General features: G+C 41.4%; 1 protein-coding gene across 1 annotated transcript; it reads left to right on the top strand.

Annotated features, from left to right (window-relative positions):
* Positions 1-5,918: 5,918 nt before the first annotated feature.
* On the top strand, positions 5,919-17,050 carry LOC139745540 (uncharacterized). Its single transcript, XM_071655931.1, has 7 exons — positions 5,919-6,012; positions 7,264-7,821; positions 9,036-9,133; positions 13,741-13,807; positions 14,709-15,001; positions 15,811-15,958; positions 16,816-17,050. Exons 2-7 carry the CDS (start codon positions 7,272-7,274, stop codon positions 16,863-16,865), a joined length of 1,206 nt encoding a protein of 401 aa, XP_071512032.1. The 5' UTR covers positions 5,919-6,012; positions 7,264-7,271; the 3' UTR covers positions 16,866-17,050.
* The last annotated feature ends 404 nt before the right edge of the window (positions 17,051-17,454 follow it).

The raw sequence follows: 17,454 nt of genomic DNA, 5'->3' as shown, positions 1-17,454 counted from the left end.
ATGCAAAAATATTGTTTATCTCTTTTTTGCAATTTAATTGTTTATTGTCCTGGTTATTAGCTCTCAAAGTCTGTCATCAGGCTTACATATTTCAAAGAACTTTGAAAACAACAATAACAAGAAACAGAGCTTCAATCGGTTTTTTTTTTTTTTTTTTTTTTTTTGACTGGCTATTATAGCCTTTTTTTTTTCTACTCATGTGGACATTCTCAAGCCCAAAAGATTTTTGTCACATGACTTCGCCGCCTGTTTATTGGCATTGTTTTGTGGTCACTGCCCAGCCCAAGTGACGATGCGTATCCAGAGTCCCGATATAGGCCTATTCTTGAAGAACAATTGGTAGAAACAATCCATGAAAGCTTTTCCCGGATTTCAGGCACTTTTTTTTTTGTAAATCAAAAGTAGTGTAGGCCCTATAACTGCAGGAACAGCTCAAGTCATAGTATACAGTGGAGGATTTAGAGGGGGGCGCAACCGGCGCAAGCCCCCCCCCCTATATTTTTCGTTAAAAACAAAAGAAATGAAAAGAAAAAAATGAAATGAAACCCGGAAGTGGCACCAGAAATATGATTTCACCTCCCCCCTTATACAGAATTCCTGGATCCGCCCCTGGTATAGGCCTACTTTGTCCCGGGAAGCTAAATATTCGGGGGCCGCGGAAAGTCTTTCAGTCACTCTATACTGAGTGTGTGTGTGTGCGTGTTGGCGAGGGAGGGGGAGGGATGGAGGGGGGGGGGGTGGTCAAGGTATGTTAGGCCTACCAAGCGCGCCGGAACACTTCTGGTTTTTGTTTTGTTTTGTTTTGTTTTGTTTTGTTTTGGGTTTTTTTTGTTTTTTTTTTGTTTTTTTTGTTTTTGTTTTTGTTTTTTTTGTTTGTTTGGTTTTTTTTTTTTTTTTTGGGGGGGGGGCAAAATCTCGACGGGGGCACATTTATGTGACGATGTGAGATCCTCGGTGACGGAGCGAAGTGACCGAGCGGGGGGGGGGGGGGTGGAAGGGGGGATCCCCCCTCCCACGGTGGGACCTTTTGTAAACAGAGTACAAAAGTCGCGTTTATAGAGCATTTAAAAGCAAATTTCTAAGTAATTAAACGTAGTAAAAAAAATAAATACGAAGGACTGATTATTACAAACGAAGGACTGATTATTACATGGGGGGGGGGGGTACATTATGTGACGGTGTGAGATCCTCGGCGAGGGAGCGAAGCGACCGCGCTGGGGAAGGGTGTGGGAGGAGGGTCCACGGTAGGGACTTTTTGTAAAATCAGAGTACAAAAGTCGCGTTTATAAAAGCAAATTTCTAGGGAATTAACATATTAAAAAAATCAGTTGGAAGGAGTATGATCATAACATACGGGGGGGGTACATTATGTGACGGTGTGAGATCTTCGGCGAAGGAGCGAAGCGACTGAGTGGGTGTGGGAGGGAGTTAAGTCCCTCCCACGGTAGGGACTTTTTGTAAAAACAGAGTATAGTCGCGTTTATAGATTATTTAAAAGCAAATTTCTAGGGAATTAAACATAGGGAAAAAAATCACTGCAAAGGACTATGATTATAACATTACTGGCACATATATGTGACGGTGTGAGATCGGTCTAACTTTTTGTAAAAACAGAGTATATATAAGTCGCATTTACAGAGCATTTTAAATCACTTTTTGGGGAATTAAACGTAATAAAAGAAATCACTGCGATGGACTATGATCATAACTATGAAAACTATTCATTTTATTTTAAGTACGGGCAGAGCGAGCGAGCCTCTTTCACTTTGCCATTCGTCTGAAATGTATTCATTAAAAGCTTAAAGGTGATCGCGTAGTTCGAGCAATAAAAACTATTCTTATACTGCTAGAAAGCAGAGAAGAAAAGGAAAAAGGTAAGGTTTACTAAAGGTATGTTTCAGGGGGCACACTCGAGGATGCGAGGCTACCATGCATGTATACACTAAATTTGCTCATAAGTTAACATTACTGTAAAGATGATGTAAATTGTTATTTATTAATATTCGCCCCGTTAGGGGCGAAAATTTCGCATTTTCAGTTATGAAATTGACAACTTTTAGACAAGAAAAATGCCTTTATTGTTCATTTTGGTCTTTAAATAATTGATTAGTTATTTGCTACAGGGGGCACTGGGGGGGGGGGATTTGCCCCCCCCCAACATTTATTTGGGGGGCAACTGCCCTCCCCCCGCTTCCGGCGGGCACCTCCTGTTCCCCGGCCTCTGTGTCTTCCCTGATTTGCTGATTTGCATAAAGAAGTTTGCAGGCAACAAAATGTAATCCATATACGATATAATCAAACCTCATGTGTACATGCAATCAGAAAACTTACGAGAGGTTTGCCCCATATGCGGTATAAAAAATTTCACCTGCATTCTGGATTTCAGCATTTGTAAATGAGAAGTTGCAGTATCCCTGCACACTTTTTTTGTTGGGAGCGCTTTATATGCATGATTTGGAATATTTCACATCAGACACAACATCGAGCACATGCAGAAATGCACAAATTAGTATTTCGTTTCCGTGTGTGTGTGTGTGTGTGTGTGTGTGTGTGTGTGTATTTCTTTCTTTTTTTTTTTAGCACATAGGCCTCTATAATGGATAGAGCGGGTTACGTCACCAAGGGCGAGAGAGTAATATATTTGCTGGATCGGGAAATAAAATTTGACTGAGTCGACTAAATTTTTGTAATAATCTACCTATCAATTTTAGACAAACATCTCTTCCACCAGTGTTTAAAAAACAGAACGAAAGTATAGGCCTATAATAGATAGGCCCTTACTGTATTTTTTTTTTTCCTGTAAAGTGAATAGAATTTTGTACCTTCGCTAAGACTTCAAAAATGATTTTGTAAATTATGGGCGTGGCAACTGAACCAGCCTAGGCCTATGTTGCCCCCTGCTCCCCACCCCCCCACCCCCCCCCCCCCCCACACACACACATACACGCAAATACGGGTCCGCGGGGGCGAGGGGAGGCCGGGTGCAGGGCAGTCAGGACCTTTGAGCGGTCAAGCTCCCCCCCCCCCCCCCCCCCATGGCATATGCATGTGTGTAAGAAGATTTCAGGGTAGATGGGTTCCACAAATGAGTTGTGAAGTCGAGGTCATTGTCTTGCCATAGACCCAGCAAACACATAATGTTTTCAGAACGTTTCCTAAACGTTTTTTTTTTTTTGAGGTTTCGTACGTCTTCGTATAAAATGGACGTTTTTAAAACGTACATACAACGTCAAAGTGCATGGGACTTCGCATTTACCGCAAAGCACAGGTTTTTTGGAAAACGTTTTAAAAACGTCAATGGACGTTACAAAATGTTTTTATTATGGCTGCTACGTCTTCGTCCTTTATAAACGTCCACAAAACTCGGATGTTTTTATTAGGTCTGCTACGTCGACTTCGTCTTTTGGGCGTTTTAAAAACGTTTTTATTTGGTCCGCTACGTGTTCGTCATTGGTTTATTTCATGAATATTCATGCCTATTTATGAATATTCAAATAAGAAAATATGAGATTTGAAAACTAGTGGAAATAGATAAAAGACATTGAAATCTAAATATTTATGCTGGGTTCAAACTTTCTGTGTTAAAAATAAACTTACCTATATACGTCATTATCCAGTTATTCACAGTTTCAAATTGTGTTATGAAGAGGTATTTTCATATTTTAATGGGCCTAATTAAGGTGTGTGTGATTTAATATTAGTAACCGACAATATGTCTTCATGCATTACAACATTTTGCTGGTATATAAAGAATGTGATACAGATTCATCAATTGTGATACAGAATTCATCAGATTCATCAAAAAGATTCATCAAATGTGATACAGATTCATCAAAGACCCACCCCCAGCCTCAGCCACTGTACAAGCACAGCTGCAAACTCACCGTACAGAGTGGCGTAAATAGTCAAGTCTGACTGAAAAACGCCAATAAACTCAACAACAACATTCATCAATTGGGAACAGGATGTAGTATAGGTATAAGTGGTAGGACATAGGAACAGGTTAAGATAGGATTACATAGGTTTAGGATTAGGGTACATTAATCCCAGATTGTGCCCTGTATAATCTAATAACTATGTTGTTTTTTTAATACCCATTAAAAAATAAACAGACATTCTTAAAAGGTTTCCTGGACGTTCTAGACGGATATGAAAGGTTCTCTAAACGTTCTGGAACGGGTCATAAGACTTTTTAGACGTTCTTAAAACGTTTTTTGAACGTTCTAGACGGTTTTCAAAGGTTTCCTGGAAGTCCGCAGAACGTCCACAGAACGTTTTGAATATTCTTAAAAGGTTTTACTGACGTCTATTGACCGATTCGGGTTCGTTGAGGGCAGCAGACATTTTACGGCACAGGGCGCAGCCATAATGGGTGTATCAGCCGACCCCCCTGCTCTCCCCCACCCCCGGGCAACATGTTTATCACGCACTTGTAACAAAGGTTCGCGCACTAAGCAAGCATTCGCGCACTCAGTACGAGACGCCTATTGGCTAAAGCAGTTTTTCATTCTGCGCGCGTGCTGTAGGGAGAGGGGTAATGGGGGGGGGGGAGGGGTGCGGAGGGGGGGTTGGCTGATACACCCACTATGGCTGCGTCCATGCCAAAAATACACATAGCGCGTCACAGAATCGGTCAATAACGTCCAAAAGGTTTTCTGCAGGTCCTTAAAAATTCCGAAAGGTTTTTTTTTTTTTTTAATTGGTTTTTTAAACGTTTAAAAACGTTTTTATAACGTCCATTTGAAACAGTTAAAGGTGCATGGTCCCCGTGTTTTAGTCAAATGAGTACGCGGGCGCACGGCGCAAGTTTCCTATAGAGACCTACGCTATCGACTTCTTTTGGCGCTTACGCTTTGGCCCACTTTCCCCGAGTCCGAAGAAGTCCGATTCACTGTAGTCAGTGGTCCGATCACAGTTCGGCTCATGATTCGGCTGAGGGGGATGACAGCTTTAGCAAACTTCTTTTGTGATGTCATAATAACAAGCACATATGCACGCACCCTGGCATTACTAGAGACTGCGCGATGCGCAGAGAAGACAACAAAGGCAACGTTACTTAGCAACACCTACGCACTTTACTCTTGATGACAGCTCTACTTCGGTAATCTTCGGCAGTATCATCAACAGCGCCATCTACACTACCGGGACTATGCCCCTTTAAGATACGTCGAAAACCTTCCACAAAAAGACGTTCTGAAAACGTTTTGACAAAATGTCCAAATAACGAACTTGGAACATTTCAAGAACATCCGGGAAAACGTCCAAATGTTAGCTGGGGAATTACTAATATCTGCAGTGGCGGATCGGGGGGGGGGGGCGCAACCGGTGCACGCTCCCCTTTATTTTTCGTTAAAAACAAGAGAAATAAAAAGAAAAAATGAAATGAAACCCGTAAGTGGCACCAGAAATGATAGTTGCGCCCCCCCCCCCCCCCTTTAAAGAATTCCTGGATCCGCCCCTGATCTGACATTCTGTATCCTGTGATCATGCGCCGAAATCATAATGCCGAATTGTTTTGATGTGGACTTGTCCCGGCTGCGTTTTTTTTTAAGACGGCACAGATTGGGGCATGGTGCGTGTTAAACCTATGGGAAAAACGTTGGGTTAGGGTTTTTGGTTATGGTTAGGGTTTGGGTTAGGGTTGGGGTTAGGGTTAGGGTTAGGGTTAGGGTTAGGGTTTAATGGTTAGGGTTAGGATTAGGATTAGGGTTAGGTTTAGGGATAGGGTCCCTGATAGATTTTTAGTTTCCCCAATCTGTGCCGTCTAAAAAAAACACGCGTCCCGGCTCAACCGGGTTTGAGGGTCGCTACCGCGAGAGGGCTCTCTCTCTCTCTCGAGGTACTTACAGTAGTAGCATGCATGATGCTATGACTATGAGATTGCATGTTATGAGAAACATGAATCGCGTGATCATTTTCCTTGATCCTGTCACGTCGGTACGGTACTGACTGAACTCCCAGGCTAGAAGTTGGCTGAGATCTCTCTGTTACCAGCAACCAATCGAACTGATGGTAAGTAGCACTAGTAGGCCTACAATTAATTGCCCCTACATGTACTAACCCACAGTTATCATGGTTAGTCTATAGAAAAACAAAGTAGACTTGTACTTGCAAGGTGCGTGCAGGTGTCCAGCTAATTCAATTGTCATCATCAGCATAGCGATTTCTGCTGCACACCTCTGATGCTGTCACTATAGCACTTTTTGCCAGGTAGTAGGGTGGCATCCAGGCCAGGGCCCACGCTGCCTAGGCAGGGGCAGGGGCCTTCATCAGTTCATACTGCAAGCTGGTGGTTCAATAAATACCCATATTAAAACTAAAAAAAAAAGTCCGTCTAAAGACCCTATCAGCTGATGTACATTTGCATTGATTGTTATAGAATCTAGCTAACGTTAGATATGATGATTTTGAGAAGCATTTCATTGCCATTTGACATATGAAATTTAACTTACAAGTTGAAATTAACATGTTATAGGCCTATACTATAGTAAACGTTTAACGTTAATTAAACATGTTAATTTAATTAATTAATCAATTAGTAGGGGCCTACGGTTGAAACTTGAGAACATTAAGTCAATTGTTCAAGCTGAAAATCTTAAAGTCAGACCAAAGTGAAACAACAACAATAACAACAACAACAACAACAACAACAACAACAACAACAACAAAAATGCTGCTTGGTAACTTTTTGTTGGTTTTGACACCGTGTTCAGACAGGTCACAAATGATTCCAAGCCAAGGAAGTCCCAGCCTTACATTTATGCCCTACCTTCTTTGAAGAATATTAATGATATGTCATTGAGCTAGGGCTGTCTAGCTATAGCTGCGTGTGTGGTTCATGAAATACAGACGGTGTTCAAAGTAGCTTGTTTGGATTGATCTTTTAAAGCAGAAAAGTGCATGTCAGATTTTATTTTGTAATTTAAATTTGTACAAAATGACAGTGATGATAGAAACTAGATCACGATGGATATCATTGATTATGCTACATTGATACGTGTAGCTTTTGTGTAGAGTCTATGTCAAATTATCTATAAAACAATCCTTAACATGCTAATTTTTTTCTGAAATAAGCTCCAAATGTGTAAAGTCACAGTGGGTAGAAAAGATGGAAAATTCTAAATATGTTGACACAAAATGGTCTTCACTTTTCTGATACTGCTAAAGATGGCTGTATAATAAGTTTTACTTTCCCTTGAGAAGTTTGGATCATACCACAGTTTATGGCTCTTCAAAAGTTTTGATATTCACATACCCATGCAGACTGCACCATGGATACAGCACAACTTCAGAACAGTGCCACTCAGATAACATACATTCCCGTCCAAGCCAACTCGAGCCCCATCTTGGGAGGAGTGACCAGCCACTCGCCCATCCAGAAATTGAATGCAGCAATCCCAGTGGTCACTGGCACCACACTGACTTTCAACCCCGCGTCAGTTGGCCACGGAGGTCCCACCAACCCAATCCACCTGTCCAGCGACTTGATCCAGCAAGCGGGCGTCTTCATCACAACGCAAGGGAACATCCAAGCCGATGCCAATGCTGCTACCATTCAGCTGGCATCAGAGTCGGTCACCCCAGCCAACGTAGTCATGGTAACGACAAGAGATGCCGGCACGACTACCCCCATCCAGCAGATATCCGAGAGGGGGAATCCATCATCACTCGTCATGGCGACAAGGAGGGATGCAGATCTAAGCGAGAGCCACCAAGAGGAGTCCAGGTTAAACATGTCCCAGTACTCCAGTGTGCTCAACTCGTTCTCTGACCAAGACCAAGCAAGCATGGATCTAGAGGTCCAGGCTGTGATGTTTCCAGGTTTGTAGTTGCAATTTTTGACTTAAGAATACAATTTAATTGCCCAGACCAAGACTGATTTCACCAGTGAATATTGTAGCAGTGTTCCTTCAGGAGGGAAAAAAATGTTTATGATCAAGTTAAGCTTGGTATTCGTAGAAAGCATTTGCTACACAGCATTTGTGTAGCTGCAGGTGTGGGTTGTATGCTATCAATTTTTGAACCCCATCAGTGTTGGAGGTCTTGTCTCTTTGTCAACTTTTCCTCCTGTTTGCCCATCACCAGCCTTTACTAGGCATACTCCTTTTTCATGTTCGTTGATACAAATACAATCAATCCACATTCTGTTTCTTCCTTTGATGTCTCCTTAAATCAGTTGCTTGTCTTACTAGTTCACTCACTTCTGAGTTCCCCAAATGGCATAAATGTGCAGCCAAATGAATGTCCAAGATTTCAGAAAGTGAAAGCAAAAGGTATCACCAGACCAACATCCCACTTTCCGAACCCTTTAAAATGACAACAACAACTAGAAAAGCACTCTGAGAGCGCAGATCCCCGCCAAGCAGCTACTTTCCACCAATGATTTTGCTCTTCCCAAAGAGATTTTTAAAATCTCTTTGTGCTCTTCCATAGAGATCAGTGATTTCCACCCAAAGGCATACATGTATGCTGAAAAAAAATTGCCCAATTTCCCAATATAGAAGCCTTTGTTACGTCATAAACCCTCAGCTGCACGGCGCGCCTCTCCCTAGCAGAAACTAGAGCACACACTTTAGTGCGCGCATGCAAACCTCAAATGCACGCAACCTGAACACCCAAGTTCATTGACCCTAGGTCTGCCAAAATATCAAAAATCCTCCATAAATTCCCCCAAATTCTCGGATCACTACCAAAAGTTAATCGTTTGTTACTTGTGTCATTCTCAACCTTTCCTGCAAGTTTCATCCCAATCCATTAAACAAATTTTTGAGTTATTTTTGCACACAGACAAACGAACGAAGAAACGAACGAACAAACAAACTAATGGTAACGAAAACTTAACCTCCTCCCTTGGCGGAGGTAATAAACATCAACAACAACAAACACAGCAACAGCAACAACAGTAATGACACACTCAAACACACACACACACACGCAGACACAGACACACACAACATACTTGGATGTGTCACTACAATGTCTGTGAGATCGTAATTCATAAAGTTACCAGAATTTGTTGTCATTTTCTGCCGCAGAGAGCCGAGGGTTGCTCCCAACGGTGAAGAGAATCTGCCCAAGTAGGTCATCATCTTCGAGCAAAGCTTCCAGCAAATCTAGTTATTCTCCAATGAGGGTAAGTCTTTCCTGGGAATAATGATCAGTGCAGATTTTTTTTTTTTTAATGCATGTTGTTGCATGCACTTGACATAATATTGCAATGAAAGACCATGGAAGACCATGACACAGTAATATGATAACAAATATCTTTATGTCCATATAGTCCTACAGGGAAATTTGAACATTTACTCCGCAATGTTTAGAATGCATTCTTAACGTTGTAGACTGCAAGCAGTGCAACTGCTGGTATATTATACGTTGTTGTTCAATCACATTCAGTTATATCTTTTTAGCTCTTAAGAAGATACGTTCTGTTTTCTCAGTTGACATCTAGACTAAAGACCAAAAAAAGTGATGCAAAGTAGATTGACCAGTCAAGCTCTTTATGAGGACAGAGCATGTAGGAAGGACAGTTTTTGAAAATCATTCTCAAAATTTCTGAGAGTGTCAAAAAAAATGGTAATTTTGATATCACAAAGCAGCATAATCTTTTCGAAAATGAAAATTGATATCTGGAAAAAAAAATGACCTCTCTCTTGTCTTCGTTGTAACGCATCAAAAATTTGATGTATAATAGAAGGAAGGTCTTGATACTGAGTACCTGGCCGCTTTGTTTCATTTTGTCGGCGCCAATACATTTGATATGATATGTCAGGTATCCAAAGTTCTCAAGAATCCATTTCTCTCTATCTGTGTAGTCTTTGACTCCTTGTCCAGACTTTCTCTTTTGTCAATTTACCCAGGTGTGTAGTGTAGGCATTGAATTGAGCCACACTTTTAGCTGTTTTGAGGTGCATGGGGAATCCAGGCCAGGAGCTTTCTCCTGTTACAATCTATTATCACGTCCACCTGTTTGTACTCCTTCACCTGCCTGTTATACAACATCTCATTTGACCTGAACCATTGTATGATGTCCTGCTCCTGCACATCGGAAAGGAACAGGGGTAGTGTCTTTTTCCATCTGTTACAAGGGTGACTTGCAGCTGGCTGTTCCGTCGTTATCTGTTTTGTGGGTTCTTCCTCCTCATCCGTTCCATCATCGTGTTCACTCACAGATGAGATGGAGATGGATTCGGTGGCCATTCTGGTTGTGGACATCTTGACACGTCTGTTGCTATCTTCAAAGTACTGTGCCTGTCACATGCCAATGTATATGGTCAGATGTTCCTTCGCATTGACAAAACATATAATTCTTATCCCAGACAGAGCCAATGCTAGTACGGACGTCCCTACAACACTGTGTCTATATGGATTGTCCTGAAATGAACACAGAGGCAACACTGAGTAGACGGTGTCTACAATGAAGAGTGCGGACTGATTTTCATCCGTGATCTCCAGGATGAAAAATTAAGCAAGCTTGATTTTTTCCATATGTACATGCTGGAAGATCAAGGATAATGCCTGATGACTTCATGGAGTAAACACGGTCATGCCGGAAACTGTACGGATGATCCCGGATCGACAATCCGTGAAAATTTGTGATGCGATCCGTGAAAGTGTAAAAAGGGCTTTATTAATGTTACGCAGCTTTTATGCTGCCACGGTGCCACATTTGTGTGCATGATACTGGCCATTTCCCTTGATAGATTTTCATCAAATTCATATGGAGGTGTGTTTTGTGAAAAATCATATCTTTTGGTGATGGTGCCCTTCCTTGTTCTGTTTGTATACAGGCATAGATTGATTTTTTAGGGTGTGCTTTTGTTCGCTCTACTTGCAACAGTTCTCAATAGATTTTGTTCAAATTGTGGTACAGATATTTTTCATAAACATATCTTAAAATTCTGTAATTTTGGTAGTGCTGCTCCCAATGTTTTGCCTTTTACAGGGTCAAAGGTTGCCACCATCAATATTTCTTTTGTATGCCCTACAACTGTACCTTCAACATTTCTGTATGGATTTTTAGCTCACTTGAGCCTTTAACCTGAGCCAAAGGCTCAAGTGAGCTATTGCGATTATTCATCGTCTGACGTCCATTGTGCATATTTAACTTCTTGAAAACCCCATGACAGATTTTCGCCAAACCTGGCAGGTAGCATCCCCTGCGGGATAGGAACTTTATTTGTTCAAATGGGCACCCTACCCCCACCCCCTGGCATTAGGAATCTTTCGAAATTTTCTTAAGGACCAGAAGTGTTGGAGGTTGTAATAGTTGGTGCTATGAGTGAGTAGTACATTGGTGACTTTTCCCAGTCTTAAGTTTGTTCATGACAGATCCAGGGTTTTCTTCATGAAAACTCGATTACTGCATTTTTACGTAACATGGAAGGTAGCATTCCCAAGGTGATAGGATCTTAATTTGTTTGGCACTACACCCCCTAGGAGGCCCCCTGTTGGTCAAACTGCCCCCCCCCCCCCCCCCATTAAGGAGTGGGGAGGGACATGGTGTCCTTTTGAAAAATATCTTAATCACTTGAACCAAAAGGGATAGACGCTTTGAAATACATTGGTTATTGTAGTTTCAGATTTGTTCATGGAGGATCCAGGAATGCCCCACCATGGTCGAGGGACCTCAAGTTGAAGCCCCAAGCCCCCAGACCCCAGCTGGGCCACCCCTGGGCCTGAAAGAAAAAAACTCCACACAGAAAGTGCTATTCACTCATGTGCACATACATTTGCACTTACTTGCACTCACAGTATTTCTGGTTTTATGATTAAGATTTTTTTTTTTTTAATAATAGATTCTCAAATTGGGTGTTTTTTGGCCAATGGGGGCCCCCAAGTGGGGCATAGTGCCTGTTTGTGCAAAGTCTTATCATCCTAGCTGAAAGTCCTACCACGTATGGTGAAAATTGGATCATGCATTTTCAAGAAGTGGATGATACGATGTAAAAATTAGGACTCAGCTTGGGGCTTCAACTTGAGGTCCCTCGACCATGGTGGGGCATTCCTGGATCCTCCATGAACAAATCTGAAACTCCAATAACCAATCCCCCCCCCCCCCATTTTCTTTTTATTCCTTTTGCTTTAACAAAAAACAAACCAAGGGGTGCGCCCCCCCCCCCCTGGATCCGCCACTGGGGCCAGTTTTCACATTTCAATCTTCTTGAAAATGCATTGTCAAATTTTCTAAAATGGACACCATGCCCTCCTGGAGGTCCCCTAAAGCTCCCCAGGTTTGCTACATTACTGTTTATTCTTCTTGGTTAACAGTCTGTAAAAATATATGGAAAGTGAACTTCAGATACTCAAGTGAGCATGAGACCCCTGGGTCCCTTGTTTTCCAGAACTCTCATGGATATATGCATAATGATGAAACTTAAATTGGACTCCCTTAGTGTTTTTGATGATTCTGCCCCCAACACTTCCGCCTTTTTTTTTTATACAGTCAAAGGTCATTATATTCATGTCATTTTGTGTGTGATATATGGGATGCATCCCTTGACGGATTCCATTCAAATTTATTGTTAAGATGTATCATTAAAAAAAAAAATCTAGCTCTCTTTAACATTTGGTGATAGCGCCCTCCCTTGCTCTGCCTTGACACACAGAAAGCTTGACTTTTGAGGGTCTGCTTGTGAGCTTTCTACCTGAAGGATTTTGTTCTGTAATTTTGTACAGATGTTTATCACAGACAAATCAAACTATACTGCATGCAGAGCTGCACAGTAGTCATTTTTTTTTTTTTTTCTGCTGGTCCGACCTGTCCTTGTCAGACCAGAAGATAACCTGGTTTTCAATTGTTGTACTCGTCCGAACCTTAAGTATACCAGTTGGTCCTTCAAATTCATGAAACTTTAACGTTGAGTTGATTAATACTGATTAATTCGGTGCTTATAATATGTAGATGTAGTATCATATAGGGCAATTTGTCAAGCAGTTGCATTTAATTAAAAAATTACCAGACCGTTTTTCTTTCAACTGGACTTGACACAGTGTTATTTATTTATTTATTTATTTATTTTTACTGGTCATGTCGGACTAGTAAATTTGGCAATTCCCCAAAAGTTACTGGCCTGACAGTAATTTTTAATGGTCTGGAACAGTCAGACCGGTGCTAGCTTTACACTTGTATGGTATCTAGAGCTTTTGCAACAACCTAGGAGACAACAAACTTTTTTCTCCTCCTGACTGGGTGTAACTGCCATTGTAGTGTGTATTTTGATACAGTTATTAAAGATATTGTTTTATCAACTTGGCACTTATCACATTGGTCTTCTATTTGCTCTTCAGTAATGAAGCCCTCAAATATAGCTGTACTCTTAGTGACGTTAGATATCTACCATCAATTTAATTTTGGGCCCCAAATAAAAGGTACAATATTTCTGACAGCTTTGTTTGCCTGAGCGAGGTCATTTCTTTTTGATCCATGAAGGTGAGGGTTACTTAGCAGTACTGTCTGTAATGTACTGCAAAGTACCACCAGCACTATTCCTGTGTGTTTGTGTCAAATTTGATACTTTGTCAGGGAGTTTGATGCCGTAATGGGAGCCCCCTCAATGGGGACCAAGGACACCGGTAAGCTGGAGCATTGCTACCAGCAGCTGTGATGGTATATTTTTCAGTACGCCATCCGTCGGAACCAGGCTTCCATGTATACACAAGCTCACATAACAGTCTCACTGATATTCTCTGTAAGTTTACGGCTTCTGTGTATCCTTCCCCCTTTATCTTACCATGCAGCAATCTACCACATTTACCAACACAAAGCGAGGCAATACACAGACCACTACGCCACCATTCACTCTCGGTAAGTGGATCCAGGTACTCTGTTACACTTCAGTGCTACCAATACTATGCATTAATGTAATCCTTTTTGATCAATTGAATTATGTTCAGTTCCAAATCATTGATGATGTAGTGTCATGTATATGTAATATCATTCACCAGGGCTGTGATGTAAGGGAGTGGATATTATTGTCAACTTTTATCAACAATATGTTCAAATTTTGAGATGGGAAATGCTAATACTCATTACATGTACATGTATCATTTTGTTTCCTGACATACACTCACCGCGAGTTCCAAGCCGTGCTTTGTGTGCTCTGTACTTCATAGCGTTGCATAGGTTTATATCCCAGAACCTGTATAAATCTGATTGCATTTTAACACAAGATATTAGGCATGAATTTAATGTATGCAAACAGTTATGATGGGCAGAGATATTTGGCATGACGTTGAGTATGCTATCTCAGCAGCGTAAATTAATTAGAAGTTATAGTGAAGTAATGTGGTAAGTAGTAGAAGTAGTAGGAGCTGTAGTAATTTGGTATGGTGTGCAATAGTTAATGGTAGCAAACACTGTGTAACAAGTCTTTAAAATAGAAAATACATCACCGTAAATTTAGTGCATACATAGATGCGAATGCAATTGGCCAAAGAAATGCCACTGCTCAAATTTCCAAAACAGAATAGATGTCTCAGTGGTATACATTGTCTGCATATGAGTTAATGTGCAAAACCAAGATTGTAATTTTGAACACACATGTGGACACGAGTAAAAAGAAGACCAAGAGCATTTCATGCAGAAAAAGATTATCGTACGTCAAGAGTATGGCATGTGTAGATGCTGTGGCCACAGCAACTGCAGTCCTAAATTGTTGAAATGCTGTCTATATGACTTTTCACCACCCACCTCTTGTTTCATGCAGTTGAGCAGAACATTCACCAGCTGTCGGCCCAGGGCGAGCAGACCCTGATAGCCGACAAGCTGGAGGCAGGCATGGACATCGATGAGGCGGACTCACAGGGACACACCCCACTCATGTGGGCGTGTCAACACCACCAGACGGACACTGTGAGGTTCCTCTTGGAGAACGGGGCGGACCCGCGCAAGACCAGCACAGACGGGGAGACGGCTCTGGCCTTCGCCTGCAGCATCGGCAACCTGGAAATGGTGCACGTCCTGCTCAGTAAGAAGGCCTCTGTAGATGTCTACGACTATGTGAGTACTTGATGTGTGGATTTGTATAATTATATCAGTCTCAGGAACAACCAGCTGCTGAGAGCAAGTGTTAGAAACCTGAACGTATGCACTTTGTACAAATTGAAATAAGATTGATTATAAATGGCCACTTGACTTTTTTTCTGCAAAAAAAGAAAAAGAAAAAGAAAAAAAAGTAGCTGTTACTTGCTGCACAGATAACCTAACACTTAGCAGAGAAGCTTTGAGAATTGTAAGAATCTTCTAAGTGAGATACTGATGTTGTACTGGTGTGGTTAATCATGAATTTATCAGAGATAATGACAGTAAAGGATCACTGTGATAGTACACTTCCTCTTGTTGTACAACGTGGAAATGGGCAATTAGTGCACTTCTGGTTGGGGGAAAGTGTGATGGTTGTGTGGACACATTCTGATAGCTTAAATTCGTGTTTTTACTTGCTCTCTTCTGGTTAAAAAAAAAAAAAAAAATGCGTCTGTTCAGTCTGAATGTGGACGCTCTTTATGATCCACACAGTTAATAAAACCGGCAGTTTCATGTGCAATTGTCCTAATCTAATCTTATTAATTTTAAAGTTAATGTCTACCGTACAATATACGTACATGCACATTGTATTGGTTAAAACAAAAGTGTAAGATTTTGTTCGTAATTTGTGATATGATTTGTGTCTGTGACTGTAATGTAAAGTAGTTTAGAGATGCATGTTGGAAGTTGGTGTTCAGTACTTGTATAGTGTTTCGTGTTAAACGTTAGTGATTTTAGCCTTACACTGTAGAGTGATTTTGCATTTGAATATTTCACCATTGCAGAATGGAGGGACTCCTCTCATCTATGCTGTGTACCACAACCATCCAGCGGTCGTCCAGCTACTTCTCGATTCAGGAGCAGACATGACGGTCGAGATGGAGTCTGGACACACTCCGCTGAGTCTGGCCATGGCGTTGGGACATAAACAAGGTCATTATTGCAACTCAAATAAAGTGAAGTTTGAAATGTGTGCATTTCTTTTTTTTTTTTTTTTTTTATGTGACTACTTCTTGAGCAGTTTTCATTGTGTGTTGCATTGGGTGTATAACTGCTGTTACCGGTATAGTGTTTGTGGCACTCAAAATGAAATAAGGAGCTTGAAGTAGTCTAGTATCTTTGTTTAATCTTACCCATCCATTTATTTGTACTGACCAATCTTTAGGGCTGTATATGGGTGGTGTATGATATACCAGGGTACTGCAAATTCAATGCATCATTTATTAGTATTATTAATATCATTATAGTGTACAGGGATAAGAATTTGCAAGCGTAAACAGCAATGATTAAAAGCTTCAGAAGGCAGCGAATGCAAGTGAGAAAAGGGGCTAGGGAATACTGTATAACACGGTATTTTTACAGCATGAAATTTTTGCGAATTGGAGCCGATGGCCTTTTTCGCAGCATGAAATATTTGCGAGTTGCCTCTAACATTCGATGCAAATAGTGTAGACAAGAACTTTCGTGTGCATTTTAATTTCGCGAATCTTGGCTCTCGCGAAATTGGTGAAATTAAAATGCGCGCGAACATTCCTCGTTTTACAGTACTCTGGGCTAAGGATAGACCTGGACTAAGATAGACTAATGAGAAAAGAGGTACAGATCAGAGTACACTCTCATGAGACAAGTTGATTCCCTGCACTTCATGACACCACATTCTTGAAGATTAACTTTACCCACAGAAAAAAAAAAAAAGCCTCTTCCAGCAATGTTGAAAATTATTTAGTTAGTGAGATTATATCACAATCCCCCATACAATGTATTTGTTATTTTCTTTTTCACCATTACAGTTCAGCGAGTGATAGAGCAGCATATGTTATCCCTCTTCCAAGTCAGCTAGGAGTACATCAATGGTGTACACCATGAGAAGGAGACTTTTCTCAGACGTCATCGCACTGCTGGAAGTGAGCGGGCGAGAAGCAACGATTTCTGCCACTGAGCAGCAGTGCTAGCTATAATTTGGCTGACAACCTGCAGGGCCCCAAAGACCTCCCGAGTCTGGACCATTCTATAGCTCCTCTGCCAGTCGAGGTATCCAGTGTTCCTGTCATGATCACAGGTGGAGTGTGGTAGGAATGGAATGAACAGGCGGACGTTCGCATGATGCGAAGGAAGAGAGGACTGTGTGGAAGATCTCTAGATGCTCCAGAGAGGACATCAGCGCTCAAACTTCAGTCCAGCCAGCCAGAATATTAAGGACAAGCTTGATTCTGTTAGCTGTTCAACAGGGACAAGGTCATTGTGTTATCATTGTCCCTGATGTGGAATACGCCATATCAGGTGCAAACTCTGAAGCAATGCTTGCAGGCAAGATTTTCTGCAAGTCAAGAGTGCGTGGTGATGTCGGCAAGGAGAACAGGAACAAGAGCTGAAGAGTTTTTCTTCTTGAATTCCTTTTCAAACTTGCACTTGCCAGCATGATTTTATTG

Source organism: Diadema antillarum, unplaced genomic scaffold (genome assembly GCF_040938485.1).
Source record: "Diadema antillarum isolate AM-2024a unplaced genomic scaffold, OU_Dant_1.0 seq00001274_RagTag, whole genome shotgun sequence".
NCBI lineage: Eukaryota > Metazoa > Echinodermata > Echinoidea > Diadematoida > Diadematidae > Diadema > Diadema antillarum.
The sequence above is the reverse complement of the archived record's forward strand: the minus strand, read 5'-3'. Positions and strand labels throughout refer to the sequence as shown.

What these genes read in the sequence shown, in the direction of transcription:
- LOC139745540 (XM_071655931.1), top strand. Translation starts at nt 7,272, where the DNA reads ATGGATACAGCACAACTTCAGAACAGTGCCACTCAGATAACATACATT. An exon ending in CTAGTTATTCTCCAATGAGG is followed by an intron (nt 9,134 to 13,740) that starts GTAAGTCTTTCC and finishes CTTACCATGCAG; the next exon opens with CAATCTACCACATTTACCAA. An exon ending in GGCGTTGGGACATAAACAAG is followed by an intron (nt 15,959 to 16,815) that starts GTCATTATTGCA and finishes TCACCATTACAG; the next exon opens with TTCAGCGAGTGATAGAGCAG.